General features: G+C 40.7%; 2 protein-coding genes across 4 annotated transcripts in view; one reads left to right on the forward strand and one right to left on the reverse strand.

Moving 5' to 3' along the window:
• The first annotated feature begins 524 nt into the window (after nucleotides 1-524).
• On the forward strand, nucleotides 525-9,372 carry rxrbb (retinoid x receptor, beta b). Of its 3 annotated transcripts, none has more exons than XM_073484721.1 (12): nucleotides 547-688; nucleotides 1,948-2,141; nucleotides 2,837-2,990; nucleotides 3,224-3,403; nucleotides 3,815-3,868; nucleotides 5,552-5,712; nucleotides 5,867-5,996; nucleotides 6,923-7,049; nucleotides 7,153-7,194; nucleotides 7,283-7,374; nucleotides 7,487-7,592; nucleotides 7,704-9,372. In XM_073484721.1, the coding sequence occupies exons 2-12, from the start codon at nucleotides 2,001-2,003 to the stop codon at nucleotides 7,849-7,851; spliced, it is 1,335 nt and encodes a 444-aa protein (XP_073340822.1). In that variant the 5' UTR covers nucleotides 547-688; nucleotides 1,948-2,000; the 3' UTR covers nucleotides 7,852-9,372. The 3 variants fall into 3 exon arrangements, with proteins under 3 accessions (XP_073340824.1, XP_073340822.1, XP_073340823.1); XM_073484722.1 differs by lacking the exon at nucleotides 547-688 and adding an exon at nucleotides 829-927; XM_073484723.1 differs by lacking the exon at nucleotides 3,815-3,868 and having other exon boundaries at nucleotides 525-688.
• Nucleotides 9,373-9,479: 107 nt separating this feature from the next.
• The window catches only part of fhod3b (formin homology 2 domain containing 3b), a 97,157-nt gene continuing 90,326 nt past the window's right edge, over nucleotides 9,480-16,310 (reverse strand). The window contains exons 22-27 of the mRNA XM_073484724.1: nucleotides 16,009-16,170; nucleotides 15,517-15,707; nucleotides 15,169-15,361; nucleotides 13,090-13,276; nucleotides 12,153-12,314; nucleotides 9,480-12,012 (exon numbers count right to left, since the gene is read on the reverse strand). Coding sequence (XP_073340825.1) covers nucleotides 11,930-12,012; nucleotides 12,153-12,314; nucleotides 13,090-13,276; nucleotides 15,169-15,361; nucleotides 15,517-15,707; nucleotides 16,009-16,170 — 978 coding nt within the window. The 3' untranslated portion in view covers nucleotides 9,480-11,929. The remainder of the gene's footprint in view (nucleotides 12,013-12,152; nucleotides 12,315-13,089; nucleotides 13,277-15,168; nucleotides 15,362-15,516; nucleotides 15,708-16,008; nucleotides 16,171-16,310) is intronic.

The following is a 16,310-nucleotide window of genomic DNA, read 5'->3' on the forward strand; positions in this document are numbered from 1 at the left end:
GAGCATTAAGACGTTGTGCAATCACCAGCCCTCATGTCAAAGGCAGAAGCATTCCACCACTTCTTGTAGGTGTGGCTGACCAACAGTTTGCTCAGATTTTAGTCTCTCGTGCCACATTTAGTCTGCCCAGAAACCACACAGCACTTCTGTCTGAGATGACTGCAGCTTACGCTTTTATTACCAATACCTCATCATAACAACAGTGATCACTTCCCTTTCCCATGTATCCAGGTAGTGAATGCAGCAGTGATGCACCTTATTATAATAATGTCTGGTGCAGTGAACAGATGGTGTGTGAGAACATTTTTTTTTTTTTTTTTTTTTTTGGAAGGTCATTTACTCATTTTCAGCATAATATATAGTGGGAAGGTTAAAACAAAGCGTTTAGTTTGTCATCTTTTTCATGCATTCGTTCAAATGCAATGACAGATAGTGAACAATAAACCAGATTCACCCTGATTAAATTATAAATCGTGCTGCAGGAGTGTCATATGACAGTACTGTTATGGGTGGTCCCATGAGACATTTTGGCTCAAGGGATACTGGCACTGAGCCACCATGGCCTGTAAACAACAACAGCGTCAAGTTGAAGTAAACTGGATCTGAGAGTCGGCCTGCTGTCTGGCGCCTGTCTCATTGCACCTACTATAGCGAAGTGGTTTTCAACAATGCGTCGAAGGTGTGTCTGGTGAGTAAATCCAACCTTCAAACGACCATGAGCTATTTTGTCAACAACCGCTTCTCCAGACTATCACCCTGCGCCGTGCAGTAGGCTAATGCTAGCTGTATTAGCTAACTTAGCCGTATTTGCAGCTAAGAGGCTAATCATAGCTAGCTAGACAACATTGCGCTAGCCGTGCGGATTTATTGAAGTGGTTCGATGATCGTCGAGTCGCTAAGCTCCTAATTTTCTTCATGACTAACAGGGTATGTTTGTATCGTGGTTTTACGAAATGCAATAGAGTGAAATATTAGCCAGACGTGTGGCAACGAAGGCTAACGTTAGCTTTAGCTCTTTCGAGCGTTTATGGATTTGCAGCTAGCTAACTAGCTAACGGTAAAAACAGACGGAGGACATTATTTATATGTCACATTCAGAAGTGCATTTTATTAGTGTTAATATTTATTCACGAAACACTAATGGACACAAGCGCTTTTGTTTACGGTCCGTGTTTTACATGTATTTAATGCTGTTCTCCACGGTAATGTCAATGCGTATCGTTAGCAACATTTAGCAAACGTGTAACGTTTTTGCGATGCCAACAGGGGCCAACTATCGTTAACAAACACTGACTAATGTAAGCAAATGTTCATGTACATAGAGGTTTAATCAGTTTGAACAAAGATTAGCACGCAAAACACACAAAACGTTGTTGGTCTTAATGTGTTTTTCCTTTAATTTGACCAGTTTTATAAGGGCGGTGCATGTACAACAATTTGGACCTTAAGCTCCAGTTTAGCTTACAAACACTGTGGTTTCAATCACATCCGTCCATCAGATCACTCTGTTTTACAACTAATGCGTGTCAGGTTCATTTTACTGTTTGGTTTAGTAGCTGACCTGGTTAGCTGTTGGAAAATTAGACAGGCAACGTCAATGTGTCCTGCAACTTTCTTTTTTTTTTAACGTGTCCTGCAACTAAAGCAACATTATGTTCTCGATGTTTCTGTAAAACGTCAGAAAAGCAGTGAAACGAGTCCACGTTTATCAAATGTCTTGTGTTGTCTGACCAACAACCCCAATCTCAAAGATATTCCTAATTTTAATGACAGAAAATAGAGAAAAGCAGCAAACCATGGTGCCTATAACCAGACCAAAAACTACTTTAAGGATTGATTTTTATTAAAATAGTCTAAAATGAAAACCCTGATGATCAGCCTGTCATTTATGGTCTTCAGCTGTTATTGCTTTGTTAAGCTAATAATATCCATTTGTGTTGCCCTCAGATTGATATCCTTCAGACGGGACGTCTTCTTCTCCACTGGGTCGCTACCTAGCCATGTCCTCACAGCAGCCCAACAGTTCAGCCTCTAATAGCCCCACCAACATCTTGGGTTCTCCTTTCTCTGTCATCAGTCCATCACTTAACTCCCCTGTGGTCTCACCTTCTCTGGGATTTGGACCCATCAGCAACAGTCAGGTAACTGACCCACCTTTAGAGTCGATGAACTGATTTGGTGCTCTTCATTTGTGTGTGCAGGAGATTAGTCCGCCGTAGTTGTAGGTTACTGGTGTTTACGTGGGGGAGATGCTGAAAAAGGCTAGTTTTTGGTACACTGCAATGCACTTGTTTACAAGGGCTGTGCACTTAATTGCAATATTATTGAATTTGCAATATCCAGATCACCAGAAGCTGCACTTTTTGGGTAAGATGTGTGAAAAAACAGCATTATAACGAGGTACTGTAGTGCTGCAGAGACGTCCCGGCTCTTAAATTCACACATTTCCAGCTGTAAGAGAACATGTTTACTTAGTACAGACCCCAAGTAATGTTACATCATCATGACTTATTTTATTTTTTTATTGAAAGGAAAATTGTGATGCAAAAATGATCATTCCCACTACTCCCGAATCATATTGGAATTGCAGTATCTATAAGGATAAGCACAATATGAGTTTTTTTTACCACACCCTGCAGCCCTGATGTGTACAGTGAACGGTCAGAAGTGGAGAAAGCCCGTTTGTTTAATGCTTGTTGCCAGAAGCTTTTGTGTGCACGCTGGACACACTGATGCCAAGTCATTGTCATCAGGAATTGGGTGAGGAGGTGTTGTTATCTAACTCTATACATTATTAATCACATTGTTTTTTGTTTTTTGGCTGTACTGCATCCAGATCTCTTCTTCAGCACCCATATCAGGGATGCACTCAATCAGCAGCTCAGAAGACGTCAAGCCTCCATTTGGCCTGAGGCCCATGCAAGCTCACAGCCCTGGACTAATGCTGTCTCAGAAACGCATGTGTGTCATCTGTGGAGACCGCTCTTCTGGTGAGTGGGTGCACTAAGAGCAGGATTAGCAGGAGTGAAACAACAGCAAGATACTGTTTAATTTCATGGTAATTTCAGTGTGGATACTCCCTCGCTGTCAGACGTTTCTGCCTGGAAATGAATCTCAATCATCGCTAGTTGAAATAAAAATGTGTGCCTTCACGTTGCTGTTTGTTTTTTGATCTGTTAACTTTTCTCTCATTTGTCTTTTTTCCAACTTGTATAATATACAGGCAAGCACTATGGAGTGTACAGCTGTGAGGGTTGTAAAGGTTTCTTCAAACGAACTGTGCGCAAAGACCTGAGCTACACCTGCAGGGATAACAAAGAATGCCTGGTAGACAAACGCCAGCGCAATCGCTGCCAGTACTGCCGCTACCAGAAGTGCCTGGCCATGGGCATGAAGAGGGAAGGTATGCAAGGAACGGGGGTTGTATGAGAGGTTCATTTTAAGAGCCTTTTTGGATAATGAAGGTTTACGAACACGTTTTTTTGTTGCGAGTTGTCTTACATGCAACTATACAAATGTCTCATACATTGGAGTTTTCTTGCAAGGTAGCATTAAATGTCTAATTGTAGAATGATGTAAACATTGGCAGTCAGTTAGATTTCTTAAAATAAGCCATTGTACCAAAGAAACCCCAATTAAAATGATTAAGTAATATTGGATTAGCTCAGTATTTAGGGGGTAGGTGAGGACAGCTGCTAGATTAGATAAGCTAAAGGGTAGAGATGGGTGTATTGGGGCTGGTTTATATAACTAACCCCTCTCCATCTCTCCTCTTCATTTTCTCCTATTCTGCCCTTTCTCCATCTTTCAATAGTGGTCAAACATGTAAAGTGGAATAAAGAAGATGGAAAGGATGAGGGATGGATGAGTATGTCAATGAAATCTTAAAGATACTGTATTTTGATGTTACCTAGAGAATTAGCTTGTTGTGTTAGATGTGCAAAACTGTTGACTGCGGGATTTATGTGTGAAAACGTACCCAGAGATGAGGATCGTGATGATAGACTTCATAAAGTAAGCAGTTTGGCAGCTGTAAGTTTGTCGAATGTGTGTACCTCTTATTTTAGACCTAATGGAGTGGATTTGTGTTGAGGCAGCACAGAGTATAATGGAGCACAATAAGTCATGGCGTTCATCGGCCACACTGTCAGTTATAAGGATCCTAAATACACCCAGCGTACAGTATGTATCCTGAGAGGTGTTGCCTCTTTACTAGTGTCAGTGAGACGGGTAGATTATATGTGTATTTCCAAAGAGATTTAAACAGCTCAGTTTTTTTCCTGATTTGATTGAAGGAAGTCAGATTCAGGTGGTCAGATGGGGATATTTTTTTGGATCAGACAACAGCTTCTTTTCTTTCACCTGACTGAGATCACAGTCTCCTTTTAGGTTGTTGTAGACAACATTAACTCACTTTATAACTGCCGTTAACTTTTAACAACCTTCACGTGCTAGTCTCCTCAGTTGTCTTAGGGTTCTTTGTGCCGCTTAGGACGGCACCACTCTGGAGTCAGGCTGCCATTTCAGTAGGGGCGGGAAAAACAATAGATTTTAAGGCCCTGTCCACACGTACACGGGTATTTCTAAGCTCCGTTTTAAGTGTTAACGTCTGGATAGGCAGAAGCAGATTTTTGGAAATGATGACGCAGACAAACACCATTTATTGGTGTTTGTAGCATCATTGGCAAATGTGAACCCAGACTATATGTTATGATATTGGAGTATTTGAGTTTGTACATTGATGGATTGGATGTTATATTAATGTTTGACTTTATTTTTTACAAAGACACGAACGGACATTGATATACAGGAATGGACAAGAGAGGCAAAAACGAGTGCTTACAATGTTTTGCTGGCCAAGAAGCATTGTCAAGGAAGAGTCTGTTATTTTCTAAAAAACATTTTTCCAAAAATACCCATGTACGTGTGAACCGGGCCTAAGATGCATTGTGATTTTGTCTTTTAACTATTTAGTATTTAATTGTTAAACATTCAACTAATGCATGTGAGCTAACTCAAGGGCATGTTAATAACAAGCTCATGCATGTTAATTCAACCTGACAGTTACTGTACTTCTGTTGATAATGGAAGTAAATTCATCAGATTTGTGTCATGATGGATATGAATTATCATATTATACAGTAGGAAAAATATGGAAGTCAAAAATGATTGTGTATGAAGATGCATTGAGAAACATAATCAGCAGTGATGATCAGTTGTAAGCACCGTGAATCAAAACAGATCTTGAGGAACGTGCTCTATAGATTGCCAGCCCAACATTTCAGTGTAGGCAATCCACTGAATGCTACGCTTTTTGCCATCACTGACATGATTACCTATTTTAAGATGGCCTCAAATTAAAACAGGACTTTCTCAATGCAACATAAACCCTGAAGAGACGCAGAGCATTTTGCATAATAGCACTCTAACCCGTAAATTCATCAGTTGTCTTTTTTTCTTTTCCCCAAAGTCTTTTCATTCTTCAATATTTACCATCACCTCATTCCTTTTCTCCCCCCACCACTGTCTCCTCGTGTTTTGTCTGACGCAGCGGTCCAGGAGGAGCGCCAGAGGAACCGAGAGCGTGAAGGAGAGCTGGAGTTCAGTGTCGGAGTGAACGAGGAGATGCCTGTGGAGAAGATTTTAGAGGCAGAGACTGCTGTGGAGCAGAAGACTGAGCTTCACTCTGATGGCGGTTCTGCCGGCAACTCTGTGAGTCATTATAACATGTCAATAGATTTTGTGTTTTCACAGGAGCATGATGGATTTACAATAACTTATTTAATGACTTTTAACCCCAGGCTTATTGTAGCTGGAATAATTTGTTTTGGATGGATGACTAAGTAAACGTATTGTTTGGTTTCAGCCCCATGATGCCGTCACCAACATCTGTCAGACTGCAGACAAACAGCTGTTTGCACTGGTGGAGTGGGCTAAGAGAATCCCTCATTTCTCTGAACTGCCCCTTGATGACCAGGTCATCCTTCTTCGCGCAGGTATGATCAAGCACCTTCAAAATCAAAGATCAGATCCACACTATGTCTTTGCAAATTTATCAGAGGCGGGTTGTGAATGTTGCAGCGTTGCGTACATTTCTGAAAAAGTAACAAGGCCAAGGTCAGTTACTTATTCTGTTTTCATAATTCAGTGTAAACTGGTCTTAAACAGTGACACAGCTATCTAACGTTGTGCTGTGCAGAACTTTCCGATTTTGTTTGCACATGTGAATAGATGAACTCCAAAATTAACAAGAGTTAGAAGAGTTAACAGTTAAAACACAAGGAAATGTTAAGTTAAAACATATTTGCCAGCAGAGCCCAAAAAAGGTTGCAGTTTTACCTTCGCAACCCCCCAAAACCAGGATAGAAAATACCGACGAGACAACGTGAATGATAACATCTGTGAAAACTCCAAATAATGTTAATGTAGTAGATTGCCTGAATGTTGCTGTTTATTCATGGAAAGAGTCAATGAAAGATAAAGACTATTGTATATTAATGCACAATAAAATATACTTCAATATGGCAGTCAGGAAGTCTATAATATGGTGTTTTGTTCAGTTGTATTTTGAAACATAAATGTATGCATCTATACTAGGAGGGGTGCAGAAGGATGTAAGCCTTGTAAGGTACTGAGATAACAGCAGCAATCTTGATTCAGTTTGGACAGCATGTGAGCAGAGTCACCTGTTGTTGAAGACGTTGTGTTGTCTGTTGTTAGGTGCCTGTTGTTATTATGTGTTTGGTGATGTCTCAAAGGGTTTCAACCTCAGGAGGCGGTTTTGGACACAATTGAGATTCATTCCTCTTCAAAACCGCTCTTAACTGTGGCTGTAATTTCACATTTCACTTGTCAGAACTACTAAAATGTTTTTCCTCTGATATCTTTACTAACGTTTGTTTAATTGTATGTCATTTGTCAGGCTGGAATGAGCTCCTCATTGCCTCATTCTCCCATCGCTCCATTGCTTTGAAGGATGGAGTCCTCCTGGCCTCTGAGCTGCAGCGCGACAGTGCACACAGTGCCGGAGTCGGAGCTATTTTTGACAGGTATATGTATGGAGACAAAAAGTAGCCGACACCCATAATGCCCTGGAAGAATGTTTTTAAATATCTGTAGTGTCTGCATATTAACTGGCTTTGTTTAACGCAGGGAAAGTGTGCAGAGTGCAGAGGTCGGTGCCATATTTGACAGGTAATTTTACTGTTTTGTTATATAAAATTTGTGCAATCTTCTTGTTCTACTCTTCGTATTTTAAACTCAAAAATCTGTCGTCATTTAGGGTCCTCACTGAGCTCGTCAATAAAATGAGAGATATGCAAATGGACAAAACAGAGCTGGGCTGCCTCCGAGCCATCGTCCTCTTCAACCCAGGTGCCCGCATAATGCTGATATCTACATAAGAAAGATTCATTCATTTATTTTTTTACAAGGTACGACGTATCTTTAAGGGTCTTTATCCTAATGAAAATATGTTTTCTTGCAGATGCTAAAGGGCTCTCCAACACCAGTGAGGTGGAGCTGCTTAGAGAAAAGGTCTATGCATCATTGGAAGCCTACTGCAAACAGAGATACCCAGAGCAGCAGGGAAGGTAAAGGTCCTCAGCTATAACGAGCTCCACATAGTCTTGCTTTTGTTTTTAACTGCGTTGACTTCAGATATCAAAGTTAATCATCATTGTTTATCGTCTTTTCTCCATCAGGTTTGCTAAGCTTCTCCTCCGACTGCCAGCACTGCGATCCATCGGCTTGAAGTGCTTGGAGCATCTCTTCTTCTTCAAGTTGATTGGTGACACACCTATTGACACTTTCCTCATGGAAATGCTTGAAGCTCCCCATCAGTTGTCTTAGATAGGAAAACGCGTACTGTGGTTAGGTTTAGATAGCTGAAGTCTGGGAAGCTGGAGTGGGACTGGAGTGGCACTTTAAGTTCTTTGAAGATTTGTCAATTTGTCTCACTGCTGTCTGCGTTACACTATTTTAGTGCAGCACAGATTTGCTCTTTAGACCAAACCCAAGGCTTGGCATGATCTAAAAGCTGGTGCTATATGTTCAATTAACTTCATGAGTAACTATGGTTTTAAAAAAAAAAAAAAAGGTATTTTTAAAAATGTAAACATATACATATTTCCCTCACAGGAGCTATAATTTGGGTATACATTTTTATATAAGCTTTTTAGACACCTCAAACATCAAGCTTCGGTTGTTTCTTCAACTGAACTTATCCCTAAATCCTGTTTGTAAAAGAAGGTCAACCTGAATCATGAGTATTCATTAAGGACTTCTTTTTATAATTTTAAATTCAAGCCAGATCTAAAAATGTATTATCGTACCAAACCACCACCAGGAACTGTGTCCAAAACCAAAAACAGAGTTTACTTGTATCCATTGCAGAAGATTAAATCTTAACCCCCGAGATAGGAGACGAGTCAAGTCCGACTTGTCCGTGTTGATTGAGGATCAGCTTTATGTGTCTGGTAATATACAGCTAGTGTTGTTTACTTCTTTGCCATTTTATAAATCTAATCACTTTGTGGTTAACGATTAAACTGCACTGCACACTTGCTATGTACTATTTCTAAAAACAAACTTTCAATAAACGCCTGGCCTGTAAACAGTCAGACGTTTGTCTTTTGGTGCTATTTCAGAGATAATTTGACATTATCGGTGCAGACGCACACCAAACGACACACCTAAGAATATGCAAAACTGAAAATCCCTTTGTTAATCTTTGTTTAAAATGTAGCAATATATTAAAAAAAAAGTAAACTGCATAAGAGCTTTCTGCCTGTCAGTCATTCAGGGGTTTTACAAAGTAAATCATGTCTGGTGGAAAGGGAATACTCCATTTTGTAATTTATCTATACAATTCTGAGGTACTGTGCAAAAGTAATTGTTCAGGGAAAGTGTACATTGATAAATTTGAATTATGATCAGGAGATACAAATTATATAATTCTTAATATGTGCCCTTGTTTTTAGTTTTCAGCTAGTATAAAGCAGAACATGTCTTGGGTTGCACTGGATTTGCTGAGACTGTTTTAGCTGACTTTTATTTCTTGTGCTTTTTTTTTTCTTTCTTTGATGCTCAGTTGTATTTTCCTACCTTTCCCCCTCTCTTTTTTAGGTAGCTGTCTTGTTCATCGTAATGTCTGCAATTTATTAAAAGCAAACCATAATCACATTTAGATCCATAACACCTGTGGACACATAGGAATTTTGAACAAGACCAAATGAGGTCTGAGTGATGGCCATGTGTAAAACACCGGATGAGCTGTATTGGCAAGCTTGTCATCGACCTCTATATGCTCTTGAACATAAAGTGACTTGAAGCATGGGTTGTGTGGACTGAAAATAAAGAGGCTTAAGTTTTCTTGTTTGCTTTTTCTTCGCCTAAGTGTTACATGTGACACGTATTTTTCCCCTGGGGGAAACTCAACAACACAATTGAAAGATGATTAAAAAAAAAAACTGTCAAAAGATGTTTTAATGAGCCATTTTATTGTAGTTGTTACATACTTTTTGCTGTGGGCAAAGACGCAATAGAAGCCTTGTTTGTATAGCACTTGTGTCCAAGTTCCACAGTGATGTTATGGCACAGGCAGCAAATGTGTGTGGTGGGCTAATGTTAAATTAAAAGAAGAAAACAAAAAAAACGTTGAGTGCAATGAAATCAGAGGCTTCTAAGGGATTCCACAGGACTAGCTGGTGAATTTCATCACTGCGTGTTTCACCACATTTGTTTGCTGTGAAGTAAAAAGGGTTAATAACACGCACACAGACCCTACAGCTCTGAGAACCAAAGTGAACCTCCCTTTGTTTCAAGCAGAAGTGACAACTTTTTAAACCATGCATGGCTTGGTTTGCTTAAATTATATTTAGAATAATACTGCTTTTAGTCTATAATACACTATTCTACACATGGAGCCAAAAAAACAAAACAAGAACACAAAGACATTGTCATGACATGTACATCAGTTTACAGCATTCCCCCTCTACTACTTTACACAACTACTCTGTCTGGTTTTTGACACAAATCAGTACAATCTGGGAAACACAATGAGCTCCTCCTCCCGCCATAACTACTAAGTTGCATGCTACACATTGAGTCTAAGGTGCTGAATAGGTTTCAGTAAAGTCTAAACAAAAAAAAACATGTACTGCTGGTGTGGTTTTATGTAGCTTTATCATGATGTTGCACTAGATTCTTGTTTCTCTCAATGGCTATGTTTCCATCACAGTGAACATTTGCAAGTTTTACCTCTCCGTGATATGAACTGAAGTTATGTGTGTTATGAATTTAGCCGAGGCCTTTCCAAATTATTTAATAGCACAATGAGCTCATCGTTAGTTCAAAAACAGATAATGAAAGTTTAACACGGTGCTCCTTCTTTTCACATGTTCTAAAATAGATAAATAACGGAGATTTTATGTGCGTCCCTATTACTAATTATCATGAAACCCCTGATGTTCACATTCATAGTTAGAGAGTGAAGGAATACAAAGCGAGATCTCCAGTGATGCCAGCTGAGCTATACATTTAATATGGCCTGATCTATTTTTAACTCCTTATATCTAAATCTGGACTTGAGTGGAACAATGTGTGTCCGTGTTCTACAGTAAGGCAACAGGATCCAGCTAATGTGCATAACCAATCCCTAAGTTGTCATAAATACTTTAAAGCTATTTTCATAACAAGACGTAGCACGGAAAAGAAAAAAAAAAAAAAACAGAACAGAAATTTTGCCAGGACAAGTTTAAAAACACTGGTTAAACATAAATCACAGCTCGTGAATGATGCACATTGCAATATTATCCTCTTGCTCCCCTCACAGGCTGCACATCTGTAGTAACATTTTCTTGATTATATGTCCCTGAAAACGTCTTAATAAATAACTGTCTCTGAAAGGCACTCTGAAATGTGCAGCTCATAGTTTCTAGAAAATAAAACCACATAACTCTACGAAGGTTGCTCACCTGCAACACCGCGCCTGCCTTCCTCTAACCGACTGTGAGAGTAGGTCGCGTGATGCAACTTGCCTACGTGTGTTTTTAAGCTGAAAATGTTTGCATGGTGTTTGAAACTAGTGGTGTCATCGGTCTTACCCACAGTACGTGAACTTTAGATTGCGATCTTTGCTACAAAAATGTTTCTCATAAATTCCAGTCAACTAACGAAGCTTGAGATGCACATCTGCCTTGAATCTGCCATTAAAAACTGTGCTACTGTTGATTTGCTGGTTAATCTGTTGAGTATATTTTCAGATTCAGATTCAGATGAGTGGTTCATCAGTGTCAAGGATTTCACATTCCATTGATACCCAACTTTTACATCCAGTGCAATTGTTCCTTATTTGAGCACCTTCTTGAGCAAAATGAAAAGAAACACAAAACTACCACAGTAGTATATAACAGAATAACCTTCTGCACAAAGCCATCTATTCAATAGATAAAATTTTCTTTCAACTCAATTTATCACTAAAGCTTCAGGGCTGACACTAAACCCGTGGAGAGTTTAGTGTCTGTACCACACTTCTAGCCCTTTGGATTCAGTCAAGGCCACGGAGGCTGGAGAATACGCACGGCCAACTCTTCTCATACCCTCGGCCTTACAAAACACACTTTTACGCGGGTGTTTCTATGCAATGTCACGTTCGAAGGATGATTGTGATTAAGCCTTGTGAGTGCAGATCATCGACGTTATCCAGCAACAGCAAAGCTTAGTGGTTTGAACGCAGCGCTCAAGTTCAAGATTAAAATCCTCTTCCTTTCGTCCACTCTCTTCGGGAAGCACTCGGATCAAGCATGAAGATGAGGTCAACTCATCAAAGCTGGAGGGGGTGGGGGGGATTTTAGAGCCAAGCTAGAGTGGAGTGGGTTGCCAGGTTGGAGGGGCAGTGAAAGGGCTTCCAGACATCTTCGTGTCCAGCTCACACCTGCATCTCTGAGCCGCTGGACAAGCCGAGAGCGTTTGCCTCCTCTGTTGTCAAACCGTTCTTCAGTGTCCTCCTCACTGTGCAGACAGGAAGAGAAAAAAGTGGAGTGGAGAAGTAAAAACTGTGATGAGAGCTTTGATAAGTATTTTATTACAGTGTTTGCTGATAGCATTCCGTTGTGCATGATAATAAATTTGAGACGGTTGACATGACTCACATGATTTTCGGTTGGCTCGGGATCGTCTCCTCTCCCGTGGTTGCGTCCGCTGGCTGGGCCCCTGAGTGGCTGACCTAACGATCCTCTCCATGATCTCATCAGCTGTGTCATCTGTGCAGTTCACTGGGTCATCATTGGCAGAACACCACGGGGGAACACGCCCTAAAACAACAAGGTCAGAATGGATAAGAAAACAACAGAGATGTTGGAGGGCAGGTTTAAGAGATCAAGACTAAAGCTGATCACATCATTTTCTTTTTACTTACAGTACATACTACAATTGTCTGAGAGATGGATCACCAATTAAACTTCCTTTTTGCTGGTGAGCACATGCCCAGTGGCAGACAAAATTGTATATTGAGAGCAGAAATTGAAGCAGAAAACTTGTCTATAACCAGTCTAAGCAGGTATGATGTCGTATTTAAGATTTGCTAACTAGCGCTAAAACAAAATAACTTGGTACTGTACAGGGATTTAGTCATAAAGTGTTCAAGTGTTGATCTGGTGATGGCGTGAGAGGAAAAGGTTTGGGATCCCCACAGTTGTAACGATTCATGACAGTGTGTACAAAATTCCATGGCAGTCCACCCAATAGTTGTCAAGAAATTTCCCTCAAAAAACACAAATGTGAACCTCTCGTGCCACTAGAGGTAATGTCAGGGGATCACCAGAGTTTGCAAGACTCATCATCTGGCAATCATAAATGTCTGTACAAAATTTCACAGCAGTCAGTCTTATACTCGTCGTGATATTTCTGTCCGGCAGTCAAAAGTTTAGTTTAAAAGCTTCAGGTAAAATAAAATGTTCTTGCTGTGCTCCTGGAGCAAGTATGGCCATAGGAGGAATACAAATCTCGGTGTAGTGGACGGGTGGCTGATGATATTAATATAAAAGCTATGGAGGGGCTGTAACAGTATAACGTGTTTATGGGACTGACCTCGGGTGCTGCTGGCTCTGGTGCGTGTGCGGAGGCCGGGCACCGTGGACGATCCACTCTCTCCGCCCTGCAGGCTACTCTTCAGTACGGCCTTCATGTTCTCATGTTCAGCTGCATCTTCAGCATACTGGATACCCTGAGGCTGGCTCTCCTGTGCTTCTGACGGGGCACCGCCAAATTTACCGCTCTGGAGGAGGGGGAGGACACAGGATTACGATATCTGACGTTTTATTAGCAGGAGACGGTGAAACTCAGCTCCATGCTCTGGTATTTTTAGAATAAGGGAAGAACCACAAGGAAAAGCTTTAAATGTCAAACTTGTCATACAGGTTAATCTTCACCAGTGACACAGCACTTTCCAGTCTAAATAAGAACGATTAGTCATTTCAGAAACTTGGAAGTTCCACATTTAAAGTGCTGTTTATTCTGTGACACAAAGAAAAATCCTCATGACGGTTTCTTGCAGCAATGCAGACATGCCAGTGTCAGGGGCTCAGCTCTGAGTCCCTCTGAGGTCCAGTCATTTCTACCAGGAAGTAGCTGCAGCAACTCCCCCTAGTGAGATTCACTCAACACTCCAGCTGACATCATGCGAGCGCCTCTTTTTTTCTCCTTGTCATCACTGTCAAGCTTCCTCATTCGTGTGAGGTCACACACAGAACCTGTCAGTCTTACTAATGACTTGTCCTTTGTTAATCATCGTAAACACACCAGTTATTGTTCAGACTTAAAACAACACAGTCTGGTTGAATGTTAGTCACAACATAAAGGTCACGTGCGATTGTTTTCACACACAGTTACCTCACTTTCATCGTCATCCTCACTCTACAGAGATAAAGGAAGTGGAAGGGGAAAAGAACGTGTGTTGTAAATACAGTATACTGCTGGTGTCTACAAAGTGACCATTTTTCAGGAAAACACACCACTGAGTTATCGAATTGGTTTTACAAAGGTTGTAGCGTTTTCTAAAATGATAAAGGAATACATGATCCTTGATTTGTGTTGTAAACATCAAAGGAATAGTTTCCAAGAACGCTACAGCCATACACAACAGAAACTGTCGTAAAAACAGAACAGGCACAGTGGCAATGGTGTGTTTCGCCCACTAGTCATTGGATGCCTGAGCTGGCAGAGCAATTTTTATCAATCACAGGTCCACTGAGACCAGTTTTCCACAAAAACTGATACAGCAAGTGTTTTACATATAGTTCCATGTTCTCTGGTCTGCCCTCAAGTGGAATCCTCCAATAACACACGTACTACATAGGCAAGTATGTGAACAATAACGTTCACAATGCAGCTTGTTTTCAATGCGAACGTTAGTTAAAAAGCAAATATATCCCTGGCCTAAATCTCACTAATAAGCAAGTTAAATCTTGTTTGACTGTACCACCAGAGCAAGGCTAGCTGTTTGCTAGATGAGAGTTTTATTCATTTTCTCATCTAACTCTCAACAAGAAAGTGAATAAGGGTATTTCACAAATGTAAAACTATTCCTTTAAACATCAAAATTGCTCCTCTATAACATAAAAAACATTGCAGATATGTTCAAGCTATGGAGCAGAAGAGCATGCTGCACTGAACATCTTTGTAAGAGTGTGGTTAAGGTGTGGGCCTCGTTATTTCTCCTTCAGGGACATCCAAAGGTTTGAATTTTCACACAGTGATTGAATTAGGGTCCCTTTGAAGAGAGAGGGGCCCCTGCCAAGGCTTGCTGTGGAGTCCGCTCTGAGCGGTCGACTCCTCAGGGTTTAAGGGATTTTAATCATGCAGGGAGGTGTTTGCTCTGGCCTTTCTTAGCCTGCTGCAGCTACAGAATGAGATACACTGAAAACAACTCACTGATTGTTGTTACAGTAACCTATACATGTGAATACCGAGGAACTGTGCTGATGTCATCACAAATGTATGCCGTGTCTGTCAGAAATGTCCACGTTTGGCTCTTTAACCAGATTAAAGATATAACCAGAGTCGAGGGATCGCTCATATTGTTCATAAGTACAAACCAAACAAAGATGAGGATCAGGAAATGGAGAAAGTGTTCCGTGTGACTCGTTGCTCGTGGTGAAGAGCACTTACATCTGTTATCATTTTTCCCCTGGTCTTGTTCCTCTCTCGGTGGTTGGCCCTCTTCTGTTTCTGTTGCAGCACGCGCTCTCTCGTTGTGCGATACTCCAGGGCAAATTCACTCAGGATCTTGCTAAAGCGATGAATGCTGACCTCACGTACCGCATATACCGGATGGCCAAGGAACAGAAGAAAAGCATGAAACCTGCAGATGTGTAAAGAAACAGCACATCACTGTACAGTAATCCTTTGGCAGAAACAAGGTTTAAACATGCAAAAACAAAACGTTACGAACACTTATAATGCCACTGACACAGGTAGAAATGTTTAATTTAATCACCTCGTTTGGTCTAAACATACCTGTTGATTATTCTTCGATGTACAATCTTCAGAATAATGATCCTCTCCGCACAGTCTTTGAGGAAGTCGGACATTTTTTGTTTCAATGCTGGTTTCATCTCATGTTTCGCAATGACCTTCAGGTGATCCCATGATGCTTTGCACCTTCGCTCCATCTGGGCCAGATTGTCTTGAAGCTGATCAAAGTCCACCTGACAACAGTATCACAGAACGAACTCATCACAGACTGCTGAGGACTCTTTTCAATGGATTCCTGCCTCTTAAATGTGAGGATTTGCTGCTTTTCTTTGTCATTTATGATAGTAAATGAATAATCTTTGGGTTTTGTACTGTTGGTTGAACAAAAGAAGCAGTTTGAAAGTTTTTTTCAACAATTTTATAGACTAAATGATTAATTAATAAATTGTAAAAACTAATCGGCAGATGCAGCCCTCCTAGTAACAAAGTCTTACTGTTGATCAAGTGTTAAATGAGTTTTTAAAAGAAGTAAACCTTGGTCAGACGGGTGACGGCTCCTATCTCAGAGTAGAGGTCAGTGCTGTCTGGAAACTTCTCGACCACGATGGAGCAGACGTGGTGCAGCAGCGACTGCTTGTGAACCGTGTCCTTCACCTCCGGGACTTTCTCTAAGTAGCTCAGCTCAAAGCCTTTAGCCTGGAGATGAATGCACACACAGCAACAGAGTCAGAATGTGGGACGGAAACAACTGTCTGAAATTAAAAATCAAAAGCCTGAGCTCAAGGTCCAAATTGCACTGAATTTCCTTTTTGGCACAGTCGGAAAAAGGGGCTCAA

This window comes from Pagrus major, chromosome 17 (assembly GCF_040436345.1).
Source record: "Pagrus major chromosome 17, Pma_NU_1.0".
Classification (NCBI taxonomy): domain Eukaryota; kingdom Metazoa; phylum Chordata; class Actinopteri; order Spariformes; family Sparidae; genus Pagrus; species Pagrus major.

Excerpts from the sequence above, each read along its gene's own strand:
- rxrbb (XM_073484721.1), top strand. The coding sequence starts at position 2,001 with ATGTCCTCACAGCAGCCCAACAGTTCAGCCTCTAATAGCCCCACCAAC. Across the intron at positions 3,404-3,814 it reads CATGGGCATGAAGAGGGAAG|TGGTCAAACATGTAAAGTGG; the intron begins GTATGCAAGGAA and ends ATCTTTCAATAG. Across the intron at positions 7,050-7,152 it reads GTCGGAGCTATTTTTGACAG|GGAAAGTGTGCAGAGTGCAG; the intron begins GTATATGTATGG and ends TGTTTAACGCAG.